At 46.4% G+C, this 26,352-nt stretch overlaps 2 protein-coding genes across 3 annotated transcripts; one reads left to right on the top strand and one right to left on the bottom strand.

The window, feature by feature from the left end:
* Window positions 1–1,059: 1,059 nt before the first annotated feature.
* On the bottom strand, window positions 1,060–6,861 carry ZBTB3 (zinc finger and BTB domain containing 3). 2 transcript variants are annotated; one of them, XM_069739631.1, is made up of 3 exons: window positions 6,332–6,861; window positions 6,137–6,253; window positions 1,060–3,517 (listed from the first exon to the last, which is right to left on the bottom strand). In XM_069739631.1, exon 3 carries the CDS (start codon window positions 3,513–3,515, stop codon window positions 1,431–1,433), a length of 2,085 nt encoding a protein of 694 aa, XP_069595732.1. In that variant the 5' UTR covers window positions 3,516–3,517; window positions 6,137–6,253; window positions 6,332–6,861; the 3' UTR covers window positions 1,060–1,430. The 2 variants fall into 2 exon arrangements, with proteins under 2 accessions (XP_069595732.1, XP_069595731.1); XM_069739630.1 differs by having other exon boundaries at window positions 1,213–3,517; window positions 6,568–6,861.
* Window positions 6,862–6,863: 2 nt separating this feature from the next.
* POLR2G (RNA polymerase II subunit G) lies at window positions 6,864–19,422 on the top strand. Its single transcript, XM_069739632.1, has 8 exons — window positions 6,864–7,001; window positions 8,440–8,549; window positions 9,186–9,345; window positions 9,628–9,678; window positions 11,789–11,854; window positions 18,690–18,761; window positions 18,957–18,990; window positions 19,242–19,422. The coding sequence occupies exons 1-8, from the start codon at window positions 6,990–6,992 to the stop codon at window positions 19,253–19,255; spliced, it is 519 nt and encodes a 172-aa protein (XP_069595733.1). The 5' UTR covers window positions 6,864–6,989; the 3' UTR covers window positions 19,256–19,422.
* The last annotated feature ends 6,930 nt before the right edge of the window (window positions 19,423–26,352 follow it).

Here is a 26,352-nt window from a genome sequence, read left to right as displayed (position 1 = left end):
TAAATGGATATAACCGGGAGTGGTTTACATTGCAGATGCAACAGTTTTCACTGTTCTGACAAGGATTTCTGCAAGATTTGGGAAATATTGTCCACCCATCCAGAAGATAATTTCTGAGATTAGACACTGATGTTGGAGGAGAGGCCGGGATAACAATCTCCGATCTCGTTCATCCTTAAGGTGTTGGATGGGGTTACGATAAGGGTTTAGTTTGGCCGGTCATTTTCTTCCTCACCAGCCCTCGCTTTGTGCAAGGGGTACAGTCATAGGGAACAAGAAAGGACCTTCTCCAAATTGTTCCCATAATGTTGGAGCAATAACCTTATCCAAAATGTCTCTTATGCTGAAGCATTAAGATTTCTCTTCACTGGAACTAAAATGATCAACCCCCCCCCCCTAAAAAAAACCTCCATAGCATTATCCCTCATTACATCTGGGACAATGCAGTCAGGTGGGTAACTATCTTCTGACATTCACCAAATCCAGACTCTCCTATCAGCCTGCCAGATAGTCGTGTAATCTATCACTGCACAGAACTCGCTTCCACTGCTCCAGGGTCCGGCTTTACACCACTCCATTTGACGCTCGGCATTGTGCTTGGTGATGTAAGGCTGTATTCAGCTGCTCAGCCATGAAGCTCCAGGTGGGGGCAGTCTTGGTGCTGATGTTATACCAGAGGAGGTTTGGACTTTGTTTATAGTCAGCAGAGCGTTGGTGACTTTTCTGCCCTCTGCTCTGTAGCATTACATGGTCTCCACTTCGTGGCTGAGTTGCTGCTGCAGCTTCAAAAATATCTCTCATAGTCGATGGGGGAAAGATTTAGGTGGTAAGAAAGGTCATGAACGGACTTGTTACACCGGTGGCTCCTGGACTAGTGTCAGTGAGCTTTGCACCACCAGCCATCGCATCACAAATAACACTAACGGCAGACGGCATGGTGAGGGGGGCCGGATTCACGAGTCTGCAGTGACAGAGTCTAAAGCAGGACAACCCCTTTAAGAGTCAACCTGGTGTATATATTTGACTTTTCCCGGAAACAATGTAACACACACACCAATCTTTTCTCATTAGGAGACACTGTTTAATGACGCATCGTCGGGTACTCGTGTAAAGGACACCACTCACAGACCAGAATATGAGCACAGAGCAGCGCACGGCATTATGCGACGGTTGCAATCTTTTTCAGAACACAATATTAATTTAAAAATCCAGTACGCTGATGTATAACAATATTTTAATAACGATCTTTCTTTCGTTACTGTAATTAGAAAGTTCCAGGCTCTGATCAGTTCTGGAAAAAAAAAAAATCCACAATATTACTGTCAACATATTAAAACGATTAAAAACTTCTGTAGGGAAATTAAAGGAGATCTGGAGTTCGCCTGGTGCACACAGGACACCGCTCTGCCAACGAGTCCAAAGCACAGTTTTTAAGGCAAGTTTGGGGGAGTAGGTTCCATGTCCCCCTTAGCTTTTTTGGCGCCAGGTTCCTGTTGACTGTGTGCCTTGCGGATATGTCTATACAAGTCTCCACTCTGTGTATAACTGCGCAAGCAGTAACGACACTCGTAGGGACGCTCTCGTGTGTGAACTGTGGCATGCCGACGAAGGGTGTATGAACAAGAGAAGGTTTTTCCGCAAGTTTTACAAGTGGGCACGTCTTCAGGGAAAAGCGGAAAACCGGGATGTCCTTCAAAATCCTGCAAGTACATGCCCTCTGGGTGCATGGAAGGAGGCAATATGCCTCCATAGCTTGGATGGTGCCCACCTGGCACGGCGATCATATGGTAAGGCACATACCCAGATTCTTCTTCACCTTCTTCCTCTTCATCATATTCGTGCCTCTTAAAAGTCGCAACTGCCCTCTCGCACTCTTCGTCAGATATTACAATGGCCTCTATCTTTACGGACACGGCAGAGCCCGGTTGGCCCTCGCTAACGGTGGAGCTACATGGGCTTGGTGCAGCTGCAATTTCCATGCCCGGCTGAGTAGTGGTGGTGACTGTCAACTCCGATTTGGTGCATTCTCTTTCTTCCTTTTTGGCAGCAGGAGACTCTGGACTATGCAAAGTATATCTTGATGTTCCTGGCAGTACTAGAGCGTTTGTAGCGGACTCTGGGCTTTGTAAAAAGCATCTTGATGTGCCGGGAGGTGCGGCTGTGCTAGCTGTTGGCTCCTGAATTTGCAAATTATATCTGCCACGCATGGGTTCTTGTAAGGCAAATCTCGACGTTATGGACTGTGCTAAACTGTTGCCTGCCAAATCCGGACTCTGAAGCGAATATCTAACCGTACCTTGCACTGCCATCGTGCTTCCACTGGACTCCTGAGTTTGCACAGCAAATCTGGAGTTTCCTACCAAAGGCAATGTCGTACCTGCTTCATCTTGTGGTTGCAACGAGTATCTAGAAGGCGGTAAGGACTGAGTGCCAATGCCGACAGATTCCTGTGCCAGGTGAGAATATCTAGAGCTTCCATTACCCTGCGTGCTTCCAGCTGGCTCTTGTCTCTTTGGGGAGTTTCTAGAAAGCCCTGTGTGCCCACCCGACCCTGTATCTTGATTCTGCGATGAGAACCTCAGATTAGACGGCATCGGTGTACTCTCTACTGCTTCCTGGACCGAGCATCTGCCAGCCTCCTCCATTTCTTCACTATTCGCCATGTCCTGTATCTCAAATCGTGAGCTCCCAGCAACCTCCTGGCCGTTCACCGTTACTTGCTGCACCTGACACTTGACGCTACCAGTGACGGCTTCACTACTACCTGCTCCCTGGTGCAGCTCAAACCTAGAACTGCCTATTACCCCCTGCCCGCTCTCTGCCATGCCCTGCACCTCAAATCTAGAAACAGCCGCTACTCTCCCTGATGCTTCAGGACCCTGACATTTTATATTTGCTAATAACTTCTGACTGTTGCCCGCCATGTCCTGCCTCTGATATCTGCTGCTCCCCGCCACTTCCTGCAAATTGTACATGATGCCCCCAGATGCCCGCTGTCCACTTCCTGACTTTTCTTGCCCGTGATACTGCAAACTTTTTTCAACCGCCTGGCCTCCCTCTAAGTCCTCATGCTTCCGATCTCCATTATTGTCCTCCAAGCCCAAGCAGCCGGTTCCACCCTCTTCTTCCCGTCGGGTGCTGTCGGCTTCGGCAGGCGCTCGGCCTTGCAGCCTCTTCTTGCACACCCTTACCACTTCGTCCATGTGCAAGTAGCTAGCAGCTGCCAGCACATCCTCAGTGGGCGCCTCTTGGAAACTGAGTCGTCCGCAGTACATAAAGCTGAGGAGCAAAGAAAACGCTGGCGCTGTGACAATTTGATTGTTGAGCGTGAGTTCTTGCATGTCTGGTCGCTCCCTGCACGACATGTGGAAAAAAGGACTGCATGATGCCAGGACTGAACGGTGGGCGAGGAAGCGAGCGGTGCCAACTGACACTTGACAATCGCAAAGAAAACCTTGGGACTGTTGGTCTCGAAGGCTGTGCAGTATGCGACGGCTGTGATCCGGGAACTCCATGGCTATGGAAAACACAAAACACTTCCAATTAGCAACTCATAATAAGGAACCAAAACTCTTTATTTTTTCTCTCCACACATGAAAAAAACTGATGCAATTCTGATCAAAGTGTGATCAGAATATTCGGACCGTTTGATGTAGAGAAAACTCATGTGACCCTACTGTAACAGAGACCATTTTTCATTTTGCAATTTTTTTCCCCTCCCCCGTTTTCCAAGAGCCATACCATTTTCTTTTTCTTGTTTTCATCAGCCTAGCGATATGAAAGCTTGTTTTAGGAGAAACAAGTTGTAGTTTTCTCCAAGTCAATGCGATTACAGTGATACATTTTTTTTTTATATTCAGTACTAAAAAAAAAAAAATGGTTTGTGTCGACATTTTCGGAGACCCATAACATAGCCGTGCCAGGGCATGTTTTCAGTGAGCGATAGTTTTTATTGGTGTAGTTTTGGGATGTATACAACATGTTTATTTTTTGTATTCATTTTTATATAATGTAGCATAGCTGGGAAGGACAGTGTAAAATCCCAGCTCTGCAGTGTCTTGATTAGATGCACGTGTAGGGTTTTGCTAAGAAGCAGGAAGTAGCTTCATGGAGATGCAGGTTCCTGGGGGAGTGTCAGTCTGCTGCTGGTGAGTGAACAGCCAAAATGTGAGCTGTACCTGAGAGAGAGAGACATCCCGGGGTCTCTCTCTGAATAGAGACTGTGCTAAGCAGTCAGTTTTTGAGAGTTGCAGAGAACGGTGTGGAATTTGCAGCCTGTTTATTGTGGACTATGCCTAGAGTTGAACACTTCTGACTGGCGCTGGAACTCAAACTGAAGGGGATACCGATTTTTGTACTTATTTTTAATAACATTCTTAGTATTTTGAATCCACATATGAGGAATGGAAGCTGCAATCATTTACACTATATGTATATTGCAACACATTTGTGTACTCCCATATATAATGATCTATGAAGCTCAGCCATAGGACTCATGCAGGCGCCCATGCAAATCAGTCCGAGATCGGACCGCAAAGCATGGACTGGCCGCTGTTGCCTTGAAACGAGCACCAGTCTGATATGTGTACGGTACAGAAAATAAAAAGATTATTAGAACGATATAGATGGGAAAAGATTCAGTACAACTTTTCATCATGGAAATCCCTGGAGTTTGTATGAATATGAGTCCAGATAGTGGCCCTACTCAGTGATAGAAAGCTAGAGAAGGGGGCGGGATCCTGTCTAATTTGAAAAATGTACTAGAATTTAAGCCAGAATCTATCAAGCTGTGTACGATACTGTGACAGCTTTGGTAAATCAAAACAGTGATTTTGTCAATACTACAGCTCACTAAGTGAACTAAGTGATTCATTGCTGGAATCAGGGTCTCTGTCCCTCTATTTCTCTGCCCTTATGGTCATTACACATTTTAAACGAAAGACGCCTGAACTTTTGGATTTCTGTAGCATCAGACGATTATTTAATGTGTATGAGATCCTAACAGATTATATTGGGGGACATAAGGATCAGGTGGTAGGAATTCAATTACCCCATCCTTTTTGTTTAATGGGGAGACTGTCAGATAATTCTCATAGAGAACACAGTAACGATTGGCACACCCCAGGGTTCTTGTGTATAGACATTTTTATTTTGGGAAGCATAAGTCTGATGAAAGTTCCCTACGGTGGGAGTCCCATAGACCAGACATATTAAGGCATCTGTAATAAACACTAACAAAATAACTGTAGCCGGCCCTATACCAGAGTTTATATGTTTCTGCAATTGTTTGATACCACATGGAGCCATCCCTGACGGCTGCAGGAGGCTCTGGGGGACATCAGGAATAATGGAGCTTCATCTCAACAAATAATGGAAACAGTCAGATCTCCCATCAGCTTGTCGTCAGAGACCCCTTTTAATGAGTACCTGGCTGCCACGGGATAATTGGACTATTTTTTCTCCGGGCAGAATGATGGCTCAGTGGTTAACACTGCAGCCTCGCAGCGCTGGGGTCCTGGGTTCTAGTCCCACCAAGGACAATATCTGCAAGGAGTTTGTATGTTCTCCCTGTGTTTGCGTGGGTTTCCTCCGGGTTCTCCGGTTTCCTCCCACATTCCAAAGACATACTGATAGGGAATTTAGATTGTGAGCGATGATAATGTGTGCAACCTGTAAAGCGCTGCGGAATATGTTAGCGCTATGTAAAAAGAAAGATTATTATTTTATTCCCTCTGCTCATCTCTTTTTTTTTTAAATCCGCCATACAGCATCAGAGATACAGGCCTATTTAACCTTTATGGTCTTACACAGAGTGGGTGTGGTCCACAGATCCTCTGGGGCGTGGCTTCCAGATCCTCTGGGGCGTGGCTTTTGACTGCTCTGCCTAGTTACCCTCTGAGCCACGCCTCCTGTAAGACCATAAAAACAAGCACTAAATATAAAGGCCCGTAACTCTGGGACACTGAGGAGGATTTAAAAAAAGAAAAGAAAAAGAGCTGGAATACTCAGGGAATAAAATCGGAGCAAAAATTGTCCAATTAGGGCCCAGAGACAGGTCCTCTTTCACCCTTGCACGCTCAGACGTCATTCCTACACGCTGACACTCCACGATGATGCATTTTACTGTGCAACTTACTTGTAAAATATCCTAAAAGCGTCAGGTGACAGATCTAATACGTCTCTCTCGCTTCCTGCACAAAGCTTCCCAAAGTGAGCGGCTGGGGGACCGGCGGCATCCTCCTGGAGAGCGAGCCTGCACACAAATACACGATATGACACGACTCATCAGGGTATAGCAGGATGCAATGGTGACACTGGAGGTGTAACCTACCTGAGGCCTACACACTCATCATCAGGAGCAGGCCATGCAATGCCATGTCTGCCCTGTGTGGCACTGCCAGCTATGGCATGGTGCCTGCAGCCCCTACACCTTGGGAGCAGCAGACCAGGCAGATTTGCATTGGATCATTATTGTTCCTTAGCTCGGTGCTCCTCAGACCTCACCTACCGATTACCGATCAGACAGGATTTCATTAGAGGTCATGTGATCTCTGCTCTGCCTCTCACCTGCACAAAGCAAAACCTTAGGAAAAACAAGTCCCGCCTCTGCCGCGATGTGATTGGACCTGGTCTCTCAACGCTGATTGGACGCTTCGACACGTGATTGATAAGCTTCCCAGCCAATCAATAACAAAACTCTCTGTGAAGTCGTCTGTACCGGTCGTGTCCGTTCTCTCGTTGTGTAAACTTCCGGTGTCCCTTTCCTCGTCTACAAACATCGCGCATAGTCCATAAGGAACACTAACAGAAACACCGGAGCGGCTGCACAACGCCGCCGCTACGTCACTTCCGGCATCATGTGACTTAACACCGGAAACTACCCGGAACGCTTTTTTTTTTTTCTTTGAATAAACTTTATTGTTTGGTTTTTCGACGCGTAGTGAACATAGACTCGTTTGTTCGGTTGTTGCGCTGGTCAGGAGGGAGCTATGTTCTATCACGTGAGTATACAAGGACGGTCTGTGATAATCTTCAGGCTTTGTTCTGCTCTGGGGTAAGGAGGACATTACTGGGGTGTCATGGCTCCTAGCGGGCTTTGTGCCTATTCCTGCACATTATCTGCCCTGTATGGGGGTATTCCAGTCTCCATACATCATGGCCCCTGCACTGGAGAGGGGTATAGTCTATAGAGCGGTGTGGGAGCCATGGCTGCATGAACTTGCTAGGACGTGTGACTGGGGGCACTTCATGGGAGAAGATGGCATACAGAATGTACATGTGCTGCCCACATCCACAGGGCTGGAATGTATGATCACTGGGGTGGTCTGAATGCCTGGACCCCAAAAACAGAGGTTCTCCTGTGAGGGGCATGCAGAGCTAGGACGTGAGGAACGGCAGAACTGGAGCGTAAGGGGCTGGGGCGTGAGGGGCATGCGGAGCTGGGGTATAAGAAGCTGGGGCGCGAGGGGCATGCGGACCTGAGGCATAAGGGGCTGGGGCCTGGAGCGCGAGGGGCATGCGGAGCTAGGACGTGAGGAATGGCAGAACTGGAGCGTGAGGGGCTGCTGCCTGGGGCGCGAGGGGCATGTGGAGCTGGGGTATAAGACGCTGCGGCCTGGGGCGCGAGGGGCATGCGGAGCTGGGGTATAAGAAGCTGCGCCCTGGGGCGCGAGGGGCATGCGGAGCTGGGGCATAAGGGGCTGCAGCCTGGGGCGCGAGGGGCATGCAGAGCTGGGGCATAAGGGGCTGCAGCCTGGGGGGCATGCGGAGCTGGGGCATAAGGGCCTGGGGCGCGAGGGGCATGTGGAGCTGGGGCATAAGGGCCTGGGGCGCGAGGGGCATGCGGAGCTGGGGCATAAGGGGCGCGTGGGGCATGCGGAGCTGGGGCGCGAGGGGCATGTGGAGCTGGGGCATAAGGGCCTGGGGCGCGAGGGGCATGCGGAGCTGGGGCATAAGGGGCTGCGGCCTGGGGCGCGAGGGGCATAGGGGGCTGCGGCCTGGGGCGCGAGGGGCATGCGGAGCTAGGCCATGAGGAACAGCAGAACTGGGGTGTGAAGAGCGGTGGAGCTGGGGCATAAGTGGCTGTGGCCTGGGGCGCGAGGGGCATGCGGAACTGGGGCGTGAGTGGCTGGGGCGCGATGGGCTGCGGAGCTGGTGCATGAGGGGCTGCTGAACTGATCACCCCACCATTTACTTCTTCTACGGGCTTACAGAGACCCCCGATTAGTGCTAGTCATCTCCTGTGGTCACACTTGTGCACTGCCACTTCATTCACAAAGGACGCTTTGGGATCCCTGGTCTTGTGATCTGTGTGATTCCAATACAGGCAGAAAGATGGCATCACCATAGTAAGGTTTATCTAGAAACATCTGACAGGTTAATAAAAGCTTGTGCCTAATACTATATATATAATTTTTTAAATGTGCTATTTCTCTGTAGATCTCCCTAGAACATGAAATTCTCCTGCACCCGAGATATTTTGGTCCAAACCTTCTTAATACAGTAAAACAAAAGCTCTTCACTGAGGTGGAAGGGACGTGTACTGGCAAGTAAGTGTCGGGGCTCGTTCACACAGGACAGTACTATACGGACGTGTGATGAGATGAGGCAGCGCAATGGCCAGTTTAATCCAGTAGGGACGGTCAGATGAGGGTTTTTTCCCAACAGGGACTGAATGTCCCAAGTGCTAAGAAATCACAGCACACACTATTCCCATCTGTACATCGGATGCGACTCTCCTATTTAAGTCTATGGGTGCACAAATAAAATTGATTTGGAACATCAGTGTATTTTTACATATACGGAAAGTCAGACCAATAGTACAGGTGGGCACCAAGGTGTAAACAGGGTTATGTTCCATACAAAATAATAGACGCCATTCGGAAACCAGATCTCATCCCCATTAGCCAATGGGATCCTTTTGCTTCAATTTACATGTATTATAAAATGAATCTCTTTTCTACATCAATCTTGTTACTAGAATGGGGCAGTGAGATGCACAGCAAAAATGCAGGTGTGAACAGCACTTACGCATGAACGTTCCATAGCGGCTCTGTAAACTGGTTTCTGGTACAAGGAATTCTGCTTTATAATCTTTTCCATGACATCTGACACTCTGCTGGTTTTTAACTTGTCAATTTCTTGTCCTGTTATTTAGCTTTCATTTTTCCTTTTTTATTTCTCAGGTATGGCTTTGTGATTGCAGTTACCACCATTGATAATATTGGTGCTGGCGTTATCCAGCCTGGCAGAGGCTTTGTGCTGTATCCTGTTAAATATAAGGCTATCGTTTTCCGACCCTTTAAAGGAGAAGTTGTAGATGCTGTTGTCACCCAAGTAAACAAGGTAAGTGTGTGTTGCACAGCAAAAGTAACCATTTTCAGTTGTCTTTTAAGTATACTGACTATAGACCGAGTAATGCCTGGTTTACACATCCGGCTTTCACGATCCGTGTAAGGACTTTGAAGTCCAGACCAGCTACAGGTCCACTGCCTCAATTAAGTTGTTAAGTTCAAGTGTGGAGACCCCCTGCAGGTCCGGACTTTGTGGTCCATACACGGACTGTCTGATATATGAATCAGACGTGTTTATACTGTTTGTCCATGTGTTGTTTTTTTCCCCTTTCAGGTTGGATTGTTCACAGAAATTGGACCTATGGCCTGTTTCATCTCTAGACATGTATGTATTTTAGTTAAATCTCTTCAGCGAAATTTCTGCAGTCTCTGTTAGTGCAGATTACTGAATCCTGGACCGTGAGCAATGTGCACAGTGTTCAAGTAGACGCTCGCATAAATACAAGTTACACGGTTTGCACAATTACAGTCACGTGCCAACTTACTTTCCATCTGCTTTTCTCAAAGGAACATTGGGAGAAGCTAGATAATTTGCATGTTGAAACATGGTCGCAATTATCCAAACTGCAATTAATAGAGCGTTTGCTCCAGCTGGCAGCATAGCAGAATCCTGTGTGACGTCACTAAAGTTACTGCTGGTCAGGCAGCCGCGTTCTCACGCTCGCCATGTTCTGTCTGGCGTGAGCGGTCACATCCCTGATGTCACCACTTACCATACCATCTGGATGTAGCTGAGTTGGGGATCGTCGTGGATCTAATGGATTCGCCATTTCTGGGGCAGCTGAGGGCTGATGATCCTAGTCTGGGAGATGAACAATATACATGGCCCCATCCCAGCCTATTAATATCTGCCCGCAGCTGTGAGCGCTATTTCCCCTTAAGAATATTAAACAGTCCTCAGCTAGTTAGGAAAATTAAGGGGAACCTCACGCCACTATTTTTTTTTTTTTAATTTAATTTTTCATTTTATATGTTCGATACACAGATGGCGGTGCTGACTACAAGTCTCATCAGCGTTGCCTGGTCCCGCTGATCGCAGGCAAACCAGGAGACAATGATAAGAACTGCATTCAGCGCCTGGGAACAGCGTGAACTGTTCTGCTTTTCCCAGGAGCCTGCACATGTCACACAGATGTGTCCCATGGATGCCACACTTATGTATCACATGGATAGTACTGGTAATATCAGGATGTGTGAAGGAGACCAAAGTTGTGGTCTCTGTTTGAGGAGGATTATTGACTTGTGTTTTAATCACCTGGTAAATAGAATACCTCTTTAAGCTGTGAAGAAATGTAAATGCTTGGAGCAGTCAGACACCTCGCCAAGGTACTAAATGCCAAAGGATTACATGATAACCCTAAAGGTACCGTCACACTTAAGGTACCGTCACACTAGACGATATCGCTAGCGATCCGTGACGTTGCAGCGTCCTCGCTAGCGATATCGTCCAGTGTGACAGGCAGCAGCGATCAGGCCCCTGCTGTGCTGTCGCTGGTCGGGGAAGAAAGTCCAGAACTTTATTTGGTCGCTGGATCTCCCGCAGACATCGCTAAATCGGCGTGTGTGACACCGATTCAGCGATGTCTTCACTGGTAACCAGGGTAAACATCGGGTAACTAAGCGCAGGGCCGCGCTTAGTAACCCGATGTTTACCCTGGATACCATCCTAAAAGTAAAAAAAAACAAACACTACATACTTACCTACAGCTGTCTGTCCTCCAGCGCTGTGCTCTGCACTCCTCCTGTACTGGCTGTGAGCGTCGGTCAGCCGGAAAGCAGAGCGGTGACGTCACCGCTCTGCTTTCCGGCCGCTGTGCTCACACAGACAGTACAGGAGGAGTGCAGAGCACAGCGCTGGAGGACAGACGGCTGTAGGTAAGTATGTAGTGTTTGTTTTTTTTTACTTTTAGGATGGTAACCAGGGTAAACATCGGGTTACTAAGCGCGGCCCTGCGCTTAGTTACCCGATGTTTACCCTGGTTACCAGTGAAGACATCGCTGAATCGGTGTCACACACGCCGATTCAGCGATGTCTGCGGGAGATCCAGCGACCAAATAAAGTTCTGGACTTTCTTCCCCGACCAGCGACAGCACAGCAGGGGCCTGATCGCTGCTGCCTGTCACACTGGACGATATCGCTAGCGAGGACGCTGCAATGTCACGGATCGCTAGCGATATCGTCTAGTGTGACGGTACCTTAATAGTTTATGGACCTCAGAGGGGCAGCAAAGAATACTAAATAGAAGACTTCACCACACCCAATTTGCATTTTGCATACAAATACGGTAGCTTTATTTCAGGTAGACAAGTCTATTACAGACTTACCAGAATAGTGATAGGAAACAGCCTGGCGCTAGGAGGGGGCTGGGGAGTTTTTAACATCAGGCCTTTTTGCCATTTTCTGTGACGTTTTTTTTTAATTTCTTTTATTTCAGTCAATCCCTTCTGAAATGGAGTTTGATCCAAATTCCAACCCACCGTGTTATAAGACTGTAGATGAGGTAAGAGCCAGATGTCTGACAACTACACAAATGCATTTCTGTTCTCTTATTTAACTACATTGTCCTTGTGTATATTTAAACCACTAAGGGTGAACCATTAAAGGGATCCTTTCAGGTCCCTAAGCGCTTTTAAACTGCCGCCATTATGTTTTTGACCTGTATTCTAGGCGTTCCATTAATGCCATATTTTCAAAGGAAAGAAATTAACTAGCTTGACATCCTACAAGAACTACAGTGGGGGAAATAAGTATCTGATACGCTGCCAATTTTGCAAGATTTCCCACCTACAAAGAATGGAGAGTTCTGTAATTTTTATCGCAGGTACACGTCACCTGTGAGAGACAGAATCTTAACATTAAAAACCAAAAAATCACATTGTATGATTTTTTACATAATTAAATTGCATGAAATAAGTTTTTGATCACCAACCAACAACAATTCTGGCTCTCACTGACCTGTTAGTTTTTCTGCTGCATATCTCACTGCTGTTCAACAGCCGCAACCCATGCAGGTATTGCCTAACAAACAGGCCATAATCCCTCCAGCCGCGGGGACTCAAACATATTTTTCGTGCACCCCGAAGTCACTCGGTTAGCACTCATGCTCGCTCAGATAACTCCTTATCCGAGCACATTCGCTCATCACTAATACTGACCAAATCCAGGCATTATGTCAAGCCAGTTATGTGAGAACAGCCCTGACCTGGCTGTCTCCAGAGTTTATAGAGGTGGGATTGTGTTGCTTTTTTTCTTTTCTTTTTGTGGGATGTTATGTTTGCTAATGACAGGTGTTATGAAGGCAATCCAGAAACACAGTGTGCTTAGCGATCAGAGCGCACACAGTGATCTGACAAATACCCAAAAATACAAGAACGAGCTCTGAGACGTGGAAACTCTGTAGACTGCACACCTGATCCTATCCTAAACACAACTAAAAGCGGCTGTGGATTGCGCCTAACAACTACCTAGGCAACTCGGCACAGCCTAAGAAACTAGCTAGCCTGAAGATAGAAAAATAGGCCTGACTTGCCCCAGAGAAATTCCCCAAAGGAAAAGGCAGCCCCCCACATATAATGACTGTGAGTAAGATGAAAAGACAAAACATAGGGATGAAATAGATTCAGCAAAGTGGGGCCCGATATTCTAGGACAGAGCGAGGACAGTAAAGCGAACTTTGCAGTCTACAAAAAACCCTAAAGCAAAACCACGCAAAGGGGGCAAAAAAACCCCACCGTGCCGAACTAACGGCACGGCGGTACACCCTTTGCGTCTCAGAGCTTCCAGCAAAACAAAAGACAAGCTGGACAGAAAAAAAGCAACAAAAAAGCAAAAAGCACTTAGCTATACAGAGCAGCAGGTCACAGGAACAATCAGGAGAAGCTCAGATCTAACACTGAAACATTGACAAGGAGCAAGGATAGCAGCATCAGGCGGAGTTAAGTAATGAAGCAGCTAACGAGCTCACCAGAACACCTGAGGGAGGAAGCTCAGAAGCTGCAGTACCACTTGTGACCACAGGAGTGAATTCAGCCACAGAATTCACAACAGTACCCCCCCCTTGAGGAGGGGTCACCGAACCCTCACCAGAGCCCCCAGGCCGACCAGGATGAGCCGCATGAAAGGCATGAACAAGATCTGGGGCGTGGACATCAGAGGCAAAAACCCAGGAATTATCTTCCTGAGCATAACCCTTCCATTTAACCAGATACTGGAGTTTCCGTCTAGAAACACGAGAATCCAAAATCTTCTCCACAATATACTCCAATTCCCCCTCCACCAAAACCGGGGCAGGAGGCTCAACAGATGGAACCATAGGTGCCACGTATCTCCGCAACAACGACCTATGGAATACATTATGTATGGAAAAGGAGTCTGGGAGGGTCAAACGAAAAGACACAGGATTGAGAACCTCAGAAATCCTATACGGACCAATAAAACGAGGTTTAAATTTAGGAGAGGAAACCTTCATAGGAATATGACGAGAAGATAACCAAACCAGATCCCCAACACGAAGTCGGGGACCCACACGGCGTCTGCGATTAGCGAAAAGTTGAGCTTTCTCCTGGGACAAGATCAAATTGTCCACCGCATGAGTCCAGATCTGCTGCAACCTGTCCACCACAGAATCCACACCAGGACAGTCCGAAGACTCAACCTGTCCTGAAGAGAAACGAGGATGGAACCCAGAATTGCAAAAAAATGGAGAAACCAAGGTAGCCGAGCTGGCCCGATTATTAAGGGCGAACTCAGCCAACGGCAAAAAGAACACCCAATCATCCTGGTCTGCAGAAACAAAACATCTCAGATATGTTTCCAAGGTCTGATTGGTTCGTTCGGTCTGGCCATTAGTCTGAGGATGGAAAGCCGAGGAAAAGGATAGGTCAATGCCCATCCTACCACAAAAGGCTCGCCAGAACCTTGAAACAAACTGGGAACCTCTGTCAGAAACAATATTCTCAGGAATGCCATGCAACCGAACCACATGCTGAAAGAACAAAGGTACCAAATCAGAGGAGGAAGGCAATTTAGCCAAGGGCACCAGATGGACCATTTTAGAAAAGCGATCACAGACCACCCAAATGACTGACATCTTTTGAGAAACGGGAAGGTCAGAAATGAAATCCATCGAAATATGTGTCCAAGGCCTCTTTGGGACCGGGAAGGGCAAAAGCAACCCACTGGCACGAGAACAGCAGGGCTTAGCCCTAGCACAAATCCCACAGGACTGCACAAAAGTACGTACATCCCGTGACAGAGATGGCCACCAGAAGGATCTAGCCACTAACTCTCTGGTACCAAAGATTCCAGGATGACCAGCCAACACCGAACAATGAAGTTCAGAGATAAGTTTATTAGTCCACCTATCAGGGACGAACAGTTTCTCTGCTGGACAACGATCAGGTTTATTCGCCTGAAATTTTTGCAGCACCCGCCGCAAATCAGGGGAGATGGCAGACACAATGACTCCTTCCTTGAGGATACCCGCTGGCTCAGATAAACCCGGAGAGTCGGGCACAAAACTCCTAGACAGAGCATCCGCCTTCACATTTTTAGAGCCCGGAAGGTACGAAATCACAAAGTCGAAGCGGGCAAAAAATAACGACCAACGGGCCTGTCTAGGATTCAAGCGCTTGGCAGACTCGAGATAAGTCAAGTTCTTATGATCAGTCAATACCACCACGCGATGCTTAGCTCCTTCAAGCCAATGACGCCACTCCTCGAATGCCCACTTCATGGCCAGCAACTCTCGATTGCCCACATCATAATTACGCTCAGCGGGCGAAAACTTCCTGGAAAAGAAAGCACATGGTTTCATCACTGAGCAATCAGAACCTCTCTGTGACAAAACCGCCCCTGCTCCAATCTCAGAAGCATCAACCTCGACCTGGAACGGAAGAGAAACATCTGGCTGACACAACACAGGGGCAGAACAAAAACGACGCTTCAACTCCTGAAAAGCTTCCACAGCAGCAGAAGACCAATTAACCAAATCAGCACCCTTCTTGGTCAAATCGGTCAATGGTTTGGCAATGCTAGAAAAATTACAGATGAAGCGACTATAAAAATTAGCAAAGCCCAGGAACTTTTGCAGACTTTTCAGAGATGTCGGCTGAATCCAATCCTGGATGGCTTGGACCTTAACTGGATCCATCTCGATAGTAGAAGGGGTAAAGATGAACCCCAAAAATGAAACTTTCTGCACACCGAAGAGACACTTTGATCCCTTCACAAACAAAGAGTTAGCACGCAGGACCTGAAAAACCATTCTGACCTGCTTCACATGAGACTCCCAATCATCTGAGAAGATCAAAATGTCATCCAAGTACACAATCAGGAATTTATCCAGATACTCACGGAAGATGTCATGCATAAAAGACTGAAACACAGATGGAGCATTGGCAAGTCCGAACGGCATCACTAGATACTCAAAATGACCCTCGGGCGTATTGAATGCAGTTTTCCATTCATCTCCTTGCCTGATTCTCACCAGATTATACGCACCACGAAGATCAATCTTAGTGAACCAACTAGCCCCCTTAATCCGAGCAAACAAGTCAGATAACAATGGCAAGGGATACTGAAATTTAACAGTGATCTTATTAAGAAGGCGGTAATCAATACACGGTCTCAGCGAACCATCCTTCTTGGCTACAAAGAAGAACCCTGCTCCCAGTGGTGATGACGATGGGCGAATATGTCCCTTCTCCAGGGAGGATTCCTTCACATAACTGCGCATAGCGGCGTGTTCGGGCACGGATAAATTAAATAATCGACCTTTAGGGAATTTACTACCAGGAATCAAATTGATAGCACAATCACAATCCCTATGCGGAGGTAGAGCATCGGACTTGGGCTCTTCAAATACATCCTGATAATCAGACAAGAACTCTGGGACCTCAGAAGGGGTGGATGACGAAATCGACAAAAATGGAACATCACCATGTACCCCCTGACAACCCCAGCTGGATACCGACATGGAATTCCAATCCAATACTGGATTATGGGTTTGTAGCCATGGCAACCCCAACACGACCACATCATGCAGATTATGCAACACCAGAAAGCGAATAACTTCCTGATGTGCAGGAGCCATGCACATGGTCAGCTGGGCCCAGTATTGAGGTTTATTCTTGGCCAAAGGTGTAGCATCAATTCCTCTCAATGGAATAGGACACCGCAAAGGCTCCAAGAAAAACCCACAACGTTTAGCATAATCCAAATCCATCAGATTCAGGGCAGCGCCCGAATCCACAAACGCCATGACAGAAAACGACGACAAAGAGCATATCAAGGTAATGGACAGAAGGAATTTGGACTGTACAGTACCAATGACGGCAGACCTAGCGGACCGCTTAGTGCGCTTAGGACAATCAGAAATAGCATGAGTGGAATCACCACAGTAGAAACACAGACCATTCAGACGTCTGTATTCCTGCCGTTCAACTCTAGTCATAGTCCTATCGCACTGCATAGGCTCAGGTTTAACCTCAGGCAGTACCGCCAAATGGTGCACAGATTTACGCTCGCGCAAGCGTCGACCGATCTGAATGGCCAAAGACAAAGACTCATTCAAACCAGCAGGCATAGGAAATCCCACCATGACATCCTTAAGAGCCTCAGAGAGACCCTTTCTGAACAAAGCTGCCAGCGCAGATTCATTCCACTGAGTGAGTACTGACCATTTCCTAAATTTCTGACAATATACTTCTATATCATCCTGACCCTGGCACAAAGCCAGCAAATTTTTCTCAGCCTGATCCACTGAATTAGGCTCATCGTACAGCAATCCGAGCGCCAGGAAAAACGCATCGACACTACTCAATGCAGGGTCTCCTGGCGCAAGAGAAAATGCCCAGTCTTGAGGGTCGCCGCGCAAAAAAGAAATAATAATCAAAACCTGTTGAATAGGATTACCAGAAGAATGAGGTTTCAAGGCCAGAAATAGCTTACAATTATTTTTGAAACTTAGAAACTTAGTTCTATCTCCAAAAAACAAATCAGGAATAGGAATTCTTTGTTCTAACATAGATTTCTGATCAATAGTATCTTGAATTTTTTGTACATTTATAACGAGATTATCCATTGAAGAGCACAGACCCTGAATATCCATGTCCACACCTGTGTCCAGAATCACCCAAATGTCTAGGGGAAAAAAAAAAAAAAGTGAACACAGAGCAGAAAAAAAAAAAAATGATGTCAGAACTTTTTCTTTCCCTCTATTGAGAATCATTAGTTTGGGCTCCTTGTACTGTTATGTTTGCTAATGACAGGTGTTATGAAGGCAATCCAGAAACACAGTGTGCTTAGCGATCAGAGCGCACACAGTGATCTGACAAATACCCAAAAATACAAGAACGAGCTCTGAGACGTGGAAACTCTGTAGACTGCACACCTGATCCTATCCTAAACACAACTAAAAGCGGCTGTGGATTGCGCCTAACAACTACCTAGGCAACTCGGCACAGCCTAAGAAACTAGCTAGCCTGAAGATAGAAAAATAGGCCTGACTTGCCCCAGAGAAATTCCCCAAAGGAAAAGGCAGCCCCCCACATATAATGACTGTGAGTAAGATGAAAAGACAAAACATAGGGATGAAATAGATTCAGCAAAGTGGGGCCCGATATTCTAGGACAGAGCGAGGACAGTAAAGCGAACTTTGCAGTCTACAAAAAACCCTAAAGCAAAACCACGCAAAGGGGGCAAAAAAACCCCACCGTGCCGAACTAACGGCACGGCGGTACACCCTTTGCGTCTCAGAGCTTCCAGCAAAACAAAAGACAAGCTGGACAGAAAAAAAGCAACAAAAAGCAAAAAGCACTTAGCTATACAGAGCAGCAGGTCACAGGAACAATCAGGAGAAGCTCAGATCCAACACTGAAACATTGTCAAGGAGCAAGGATAGCAGCATCAGGCGGAGTTAAGTAATGAAGCAGTTAACGAGCTCACCAGAACACCTGAGGGAGGAAGCTCAGAAGCTGCAGTACCACTTGTGACCACAGGAGTGAATTCAGCCACAGAATTCACAACAGTGGGAGTAATAAATTGAAGTTATTTAACCTTCGTCAGGCTGCATAATTTTACAACGTTAACAGGCTGCAGAGGTACAATTGTACCTTCATATATATTTTATTGAAATTTGGCCAATATATTCTGGACCAAAACTGTAGAGATGTCACAAAATTTCAGCCCTCTACGGCTTTTCGAATAAAAGAAAAAAAAAGTTATTGCAATTTTAAAACGGAATAGTTACAATTGTACCTACTCAGCCGGACGAAGGTTAAATAAGGTAGTACTAATTATTTTGACTTTTTTTTTTTTTATGTACTTTTTTTTAGGATGTAGTTATTCAGCAGGATGATGAAATTCGACTTAAAATTGTTGGAACCAGAGTGGATAAGAATGACATAGTAAGTGCGATTTTAGATTTTATCCAGATGACAGCTAATATGGGAGTGGAAACTAAGAATGGAGAAATGAAACGTTCTCTTTATGGAGCAGAATTGGGTTGCTCTCCACGAGTCCCCAGGCCAAGCTGCATTACCATATACATGGTCGCACATATCGCATTCAGACTGGAGTCTAACGCTCTTCTTTCTTTACAGTTTGCGATCGGCTCTCTGATGGATGATTATTTGGGTAAGTGTTACGTCACTAACGAGATTTCGACTTACCGAAACAATAAGATTTGGTTCTTGTATTAAGTTTCTCGTTTATTTAGAATGCATCATTTTAAACTCCGAACAATCAGATTCCATTTCCGTCCTCACCTCCTACTTTGAGAGCGAGCATGCCTGTGGCTTTAGTGGTGGTTTGTCTCCCACTGTTGTTGCATTTACAATCCATTTACGATGTGTCTTTGACTTTTTTTTTTCTTTTGTCTCCTACAGGTCTGGTCAGCTGAAGCCTTCGCCTGCACCAAGTCGTTTTACGTTCTGTATATTGTTTTTGTGTATTTTGGCTGCTTTTAACACTTTGTGATAATGCAGCCGGGATTGATGCTGTATCTGATTTAGATATTGGAGGGCTGTCTTAAAATAATCTTATTTTTATTAAAGAAAAGAAATTAGATGACGGTGTTTTTTTCTTTATTAATTTTTTGTAAAGCATCGATTCTAGAAGTCTAATAAAAACTAAAAATCAAACATTATAAGGTGTTCATATTCTGCAGATAGTGTTCCTGTGGATGCACTCCGTACCTTCACTGCAATGTGGTGTTTTGTGTGCATAAAAAAAATAAAATAATTGTAGGTTTTTCAGAAATGTTATAAAGTGCAATAATTGCCAGAAAGCATCGAGCGCTTGAACTAACATATAGCAAGTAAATCAGCCACTTGGAAATCCAACAGGAGTGGGAGAATGGGGTGGGGAGAGTGCCGGATTACCTCCAATCTACCCCATCTACCTTGGCTGTTTCCATAAAGTTGAAGGGGCAGGTGCGGGAATCATTGATCCAGTATTGTTTGTTTGTTTGTTTTTTTGTATTCTGCTGAGACCTGATATAATTTGCCAGTAACGCCAATTGTGGATAATAACTTCATGGTGATTAATTTGGACAGTGAAATATTCCTTGTGTTGTTCATGATCCGGTATCCGACGTCATTGTAATGTTTAATGGACTAATCATTAAACTAAACCACTTTTATAAATTTTTACATTCACAAAACAAGGGGAAAAAAAATACATGTTTTTTTTCCTTTTAAGTTGTGGTAATTTTAACCAGTGAGATATTTCAGGGTTTGTGCACACAGATGGGTTTGGAGTGGGTCTGCCTCAAAATGACAGTATTTTTTTTTTCCTAACAAAATGCCCAAATGATTAAATGTATGCATTGCTATGTAAAATCCACTTGCTGTTCATATATGTTCAGGCTTTTTAGTATCTTTTGAAGAAGCACTCCTCCTCCTCTGATCAGTTTGTATCTTGTTACTATATTGCAGTCATCCTATTATCATATAGCACTGTGTGCTTTACAATTGCTCATTTTTCCTTTCTGCCCAGTTAATTCTTCTCTTTTCTTTATGGAGAAGCAGGAAATCTCTCTCCCCTGAATTTCATTCCCCTCTTCAACTTCTGACCCAGCTGCTCCCTCCTCTTGCTACCAGCGTCTTTGCAGTGACTCGGAATCCGTCGATGAATCCAAATTTGCCATATTGGTACCCTATCCGTGCTGAATTTTATGTTTGAAAATCGTTTCCGAACATACCGTACTCGCTCGTTTCTACTCCCATTGACTCCAATGGCATTCAGCAAATATTGCAAATACAATATTCGCCGGCGATTGTAATCCGAACTGAATATTTAAAAATTCACTGAACTCTACTCATTACTCACACAGTGAAAATTGACCTCCTGTTTCTACATAGAGCTTAGAAGGATTCATCTTGTCACTTTTTAATCACGTGATGTCACAGACCTAATGGAAAAGAGAAGAATTAGCTGAGTAGAAAGAGAAAATGAGCAATTGTAAGTACACAGTGCTATAGAATATGATGAGTGCAATATATTAAGGGGATAAAAACTGTCAGAGGAGATGGAGGAATGACCTAACAACATATACTTTACAACAATGGGAAGGAAACAAAGAAGCTCAAGTGCGGTATTTTCATTGTTGAATGAAGTTAAAAGAGAAAAACATGCAGAAAATGCAAGTACAAAATACACTAATAAAACTTCTGCTGGTCAAAAAGTGCAACCTGTAAAGCGCTGCGGAATATGTTAGCGCTATATAAAAATAAAGATTATTATTATTAAGTGCTCAGGAAACCACCAAAAAACATAGAAAAAGCTTCTGATCCTTTGCATAGGATATAATTTTAGTTGCCCGTTGTTGCCACTAGAGGGAGTATACAATTTGGAAATTGAGCTCAATAATGTCCAAGCTCCCCCTTGTGGTGACTGTAAGCAACTAAAACATTTATTTATATTGGATTAGTTTATCTTTAAAACTGGGGGGAAAAAAAACAGTTTTAGTTTCACCTATGATTCGTACTGTTGATCCAGAAGAAAGCAGAGCAACCTCCATGAGGAACTTTCCTGTGGTCGTTCTATTCGTGAGGGTTGGAGGGGGCGGCGTGAATCCTTCCTGACTATGGACTACATTCATAGATCAATGACACAGTAATCTTGTACTGAAATGGTAAAAAGCATGAAGGAAAAGAAGAGCTCTCACCGTCCGTACAAAAGGTCCGTTCTTTATTGATTTATGGCTTCACCGTAAAATAGCAGGACATGGCAGGGAGAAACAATGGAGAAGGACGACGGCCGTTTCGCGCTTCTACGTTAACCTTGTACTGATACATTTTTACTATTTTTTTTTTTAATTCAAGAAAAGCATATCTTTAACCCCCCACCCCCCAAAAAAAAAAAAAAAAAAAATAGCCATCAGAATCCTAGGTAAAAGAGCCCTTCCTGTAGATTCAAGCACGTTGTCTGCCGCCTAACCCCATGTTCATAGCAAACAACAGTCTTCCACTTCTTAGGACTATGTTTTCCAGCATTCTCTGAAAAACTACCAGTCCTAGGACTCTCAACTCTGTAGATGATTCTCTTCCCTGAAACTATTCATTCCCTGTTCTCCGGAGCCTTTTTAATAATCTTATCATAAGATGAATGGAGGCCAAGTTACGCAAGGACTTCAATAACCCGTTTCATGAAGGACTTTTCATGCATATCAGACAAAATTGACCATATTTCGTCAGTGAGCTGAACATTTTTTTTTATCCCTTGTCCTATTATCAATTTTTCTCATATACCAAAGAAAAAAAAATCTTCACATTAAATAGTAAGAAAACTCTGATAGCACACAGATGGGATCCTTGTGCTGTCTATTATTGTCACCGAGCCGTTGATTTGAATAGGCAGTGTTCTTGTTAGCAGAATCAATCTTGGCGATTGCCCATTAATAGAGCCGACTTATGCTGCGGTTGTATCCCGATCGCGCGCCCCCCCCCCCCCCAAAAAAAAAAAAAAAAAAACCTGCACCACAGCTGTACGTAGTCCCTGCATTTAATCGTGCAGTTTCAGGCCCCAGTGGTTTTCCACATATGCAAAAAAAAGAATGAGTGTGATCTCTGTTTTGGATCCTAGTGTGATCAATGTCAATATTTACAATCGGTGATTGTCACAATAGATAAATAAATGACAGAGTAGCACTGATGCCATCCGTGCTCTGTCCCTGATTTTCACGGACCCATAGATGTGATTTTTATCTGTGGTGCTGATAAAAAAGACACAGTAACCTCTAAAACGTGTGGAAATTGTGTATTTTGATGAGCTATTGGGCTGCAAACGCCTCATATTGTTCTGGCACAGAACTAACACTCGTGTTGGCCACTGCCGTAAGAGTAGGTTCACACAAACCAATAAAAAAATTGTTCAGTTTCATCCAGAAATTGTTATCTTCACTTGTCACAATGTCACTGGAGACACTGGGCTGGGGCATAAACATATCTGGAGACACGGCTGGAAAATATACATCTCTGGAGACGCTGGGCTGGGGCATATGCATCTCTGGAGACGCTGGGCTGGGGCATAAACATATCTGGAGACGCTGGGCTGGGGCATATGCATCTCTGGAGACGCTGGGCTGGGGCATATGCATCTCTGGAGACGCTGGGCTGGGGCATAAACATATCTGGAGACACGGCTGGAAAATATACATCTCTGGAGACGCTGGGCTGGGGCAGGGGTGGATTAAGAGTAGCCAGGGCCCCGGGGTGTTCAGACACTGTGGCCCCCCCCCGGGTCATGTGACGGGGGTTATGATATACCCGAACTAGATTATTCCAGAAAAATGGCCGGGCCCTACTCTACTGTAACCTATTAAATATTTGTTAAAATCTGCAATACAATTTAGGTATATCTTGACCAATAATATCACATACAAGGAACAAATACAACCGCACCGTGACCAGACCACAAATTACAACCACAGTGATCGAATAATATCACATACAAGGAACAAATACCACCGCACCATGTCAAGACCACATATTACCACCACTTGGTGACCAAATATCAAGGGACAAATACCACAACACCATTTCCAGACCACATATTACCACCACATAGTGACTGAATACTACAATACTGATCAGTAAAAAACAACAACACAATACTATCACCATAAGTGCCAGTATTCACAGGAGATCTGTACTTAGTATGCAGTGTCTGTGTAGAGGTAATACAGTGATCACTGGTGACATTGTACACAGGAGCTCTGTATATAGTATACAGTGTATAGTGTCAGTGTATAGGTAACACTGACTCACCAGTGACGTCTCTAGGTGAAGTCCTTCATCTTTTATCCAGCACAGACCGCCATCATTTCTTCCAGCCAGGACTCGTTTCTGCAGGAAATAACACCGTTATCTCGAGCTCCGTTTGCAGAACACATTACTTAATTTTTCACAACTTCTACATTACACCACATGAAGGAAAAAAAGGCGATATAGTGTCACTCTGCACAGTAACAGGACCGACCCCCATTTAAAACAGTATACTCAAAAAATAAAATAAATACATCACTGCAGTAACAATATCCCTTAATTAGCCCCTATGGTAATAATATTCCACATCCTGGCCCCGTGTGTCTCATTCCTGGCTCCAGCCATATGTTCTCGCATCCTGCCCTCATGAGTATCCATTCTACCCCATATGATCTCCACATCCTGCCCCATCTGTCTCCATCGTATCCATCCTGCCCCATGATCCAATCCTGCCCCATGTCTTTCATTCTGCCCCGTGTCTCCAATCATGCCCCGTGTCTACATTCTGCCCATGCCTCCAGTCCTGCCCCCAGTGTGTCCAGCAATCTGCCCCAGTATGTCCAGCATATTGCCCCAGTGTCCAGCAATCTGCCCCAGTGTCTCCAGCATATTGCCCCCAGTGTGTCCAGCATTGCCCCCAGACAGTGTGTCCAGCAATCTGCCCCAGTGTGTCCAGCATATTGCCCCAGTGTCCAGCAATCTGCCCCAGTGTCTCCAGCAATCTGCCCCAGTATGTCCAGCATATTGCCCCAGTGTCTCCAGTAATCTGCCCCAGTGTCTCCAGCAATCTGCCCCAGTGTCCTCCAGCATTGCCCCAGTGTCCTCCAGCAATCTGCCCCAGTGTCCTCCAGCAATCTGCCCCAGTATCTCCAGCAATCTGCCCCAGTGTCCTCCAGCATTGCCCCAGTGTCCTCCAGCATTGCCCCAGTGTCCTCCAGCATTGCCCCAGTGTCCTCCAGCAATCTGCCCCAGTGTCCTCCAGCAATCTGCCCCAGTGTCCTCCAGCAATCTGCCCCAGTGTCCTCCAGCAATCTGCCCCAGCGTCCTCCAGCATTGCCCCAGTGTCCTCCAGCATTGCCCCAGTGTCCTCCAGCAATCTGCCCCAGTGTCCTCCAGCAATCTGCCCCAGTATGTCCAGCATATTGCCCCAGTGTCTCCAGTAATCTGCCCCAGTGTCTCCAGCAATCTGCCCCAGTGTCCTCCAGCATTGCCCCAGTGTCCTCCAGCAATCTGCCCCAGTGTCCTCCAGCAATCTGCCCCAGTATCTCCAGCAATCTGCCCCAGTGTCCTCCAGCATTGCCCCAGTGTCCTCCAGCATTGCCCCAGTGTCCTCCAGCATTGCCCCAGTGTCCCAGCAATCTGCCCCAGTGTCCTCCAGCAATCTGCCCCAGTGTCCTCCAGCAATCTGCCCCAGTGTCCTCCAGCAATCTGCCCCAGCGTCCTCCAGCATTGCCCCAGTGTCCTCCAGCATTGCCCCAGTGTCCTCCAGCAATCTGCCCCAGTGTCCTCCAGCAATCTGCCCCAGTATCTCCAGCAATCTGCCCCAGTGTCCTCCAGCATTGCCCCAGTGTCCTCCAGCATTGCCCCAGTGTCCTCCAGCATTGCCCCAGTGTCCTCCAGCAATCTGCCCCAGTGTCCTCCAGCAATCTGCCCCAGTGTCCTCCAGCAATCTGCCCCAGTGTCCTCCAGCAATCTGCCCCAGCGTCCTCCAGCAATCTGCCCCAGTGTCCTCCAGCATTGCCCCAGTGTCCTCCAGCAATCTGCCCCAGTGTCCTCCAGCATTGCCCCAGTGTCCTCCAGCATTGCCCCAGTGTCCTCCAGCATTGCCCCAGTGTCCTCCAGCATTGCCCCAGTGTCCTCCAGCAATCTGCCCCAGTGTCCTCCAGCAATCTGCCCCAGTATCTCCAGCAATCTGCCCCAGTGTCCTCCAGCATTGCCCCAGTGTCCTCCAGCATTGCCCCAGTGTCCTCCAGCATTGCCCCAGTGTCCTCCAGCAATCTGCCCCAGTGTCCTCCAGCATTGCCCCAGTGTCCTCCAGCATTGCCCCAGTGTCCTCCAGCAATCTGCCCCAGTGTCCTCCAGCAATCTGCCCCAGTGTCCTCCAGCATTGCCCCAGTGTCCTCCAGCAATCTGCCCCAGTGTCCTCCAGCAATCTGCCCCAGTGTCCTCCAGCAATCTTCCCCAGCGTCCTCCAGCATTGCCGCAGGCATTCACAGATGATTATCAGAGGGGCAATCTGTGCGATAGCCCAGGGCCCCCCCAGACCACTGGGCCCTGGGCTACCGCCCATATTGACCCTCTGATAATCCGCCCCTGGGCTGGGGTATATACATCTCTGGAGACGCTGGGCTGGGGCATATACATCTCTGGAGACGCTGGGCTGGGGCATATACATCTCTGGAGACGCTGGGCTGGGGCATATACATCTCGAGATGCTGGGCTGGGGTATATACATCTCTGGAGATGCTGGGCTGGGGTATATACATCTCTGGAGACGCTGGGCTGGGGTATGAACATCTCTGGAGATGCTGGGCTGGGACATATACAGTTAGGGCCAGAAATATTTGGACAGTGACACAAGTTTTGTTATTTTAGCTGTTTACAAAAACATGTTCAGAAATACAATTATATATATAATATGGGCTGAAAGTGCACACTCCCAGCTGCAATATGATAGTTTCCACATCCAAATCGGAGAAAGGGTTTAGGAATCATAGCTCTGTAATGCATA

Source organism: Ranitomeya imitator, chromosome 9, assembly GCF_032444005.1.
Source record: "Ranitomeya imitator isolate aRanImi1 chromosome 9, aRanImi1.pri, whole genome shotgun sequence".
Lineage (NCBI taxonomy): Eukaryota > Metazoa > Chordata > Amphibia > Anura > Dendrobatidae > Ranitomeya > Ranitomeya imitator.
The sequence above is the reverse complement of the archived record's forward strand: the minus strand, read 5'-3'. Positions and strand labels throughout refer to the sequence as shown.

Bases quoted from the DNA above. Each gene is read 5' to 3' on its own strand.
- ZBTB3 (XM_069739631.1), bottom strand. From the start codon at position 3,515: ATGGAGTTCCCGGATCACAGCCGTCGCATACTGCACAGCCTTCGAGAC.
- POLR2G (XM_069739632.1), top strand. The intron at 8,550-9,185 runs GTAAGTGTCGGG...TTTATTTCTCAG, and splicing joins GAAGGGACGTGTACTGGCAA to GTATGGCTTTGTGATTGCAG. The intron at 9,679-11,788 runs GTATGTATTTTA...CTTTTATTTCAG, and splicing joins CCTGTTTCATCTCTAGACAT to TCAATCCCTTCTGAAATGGA.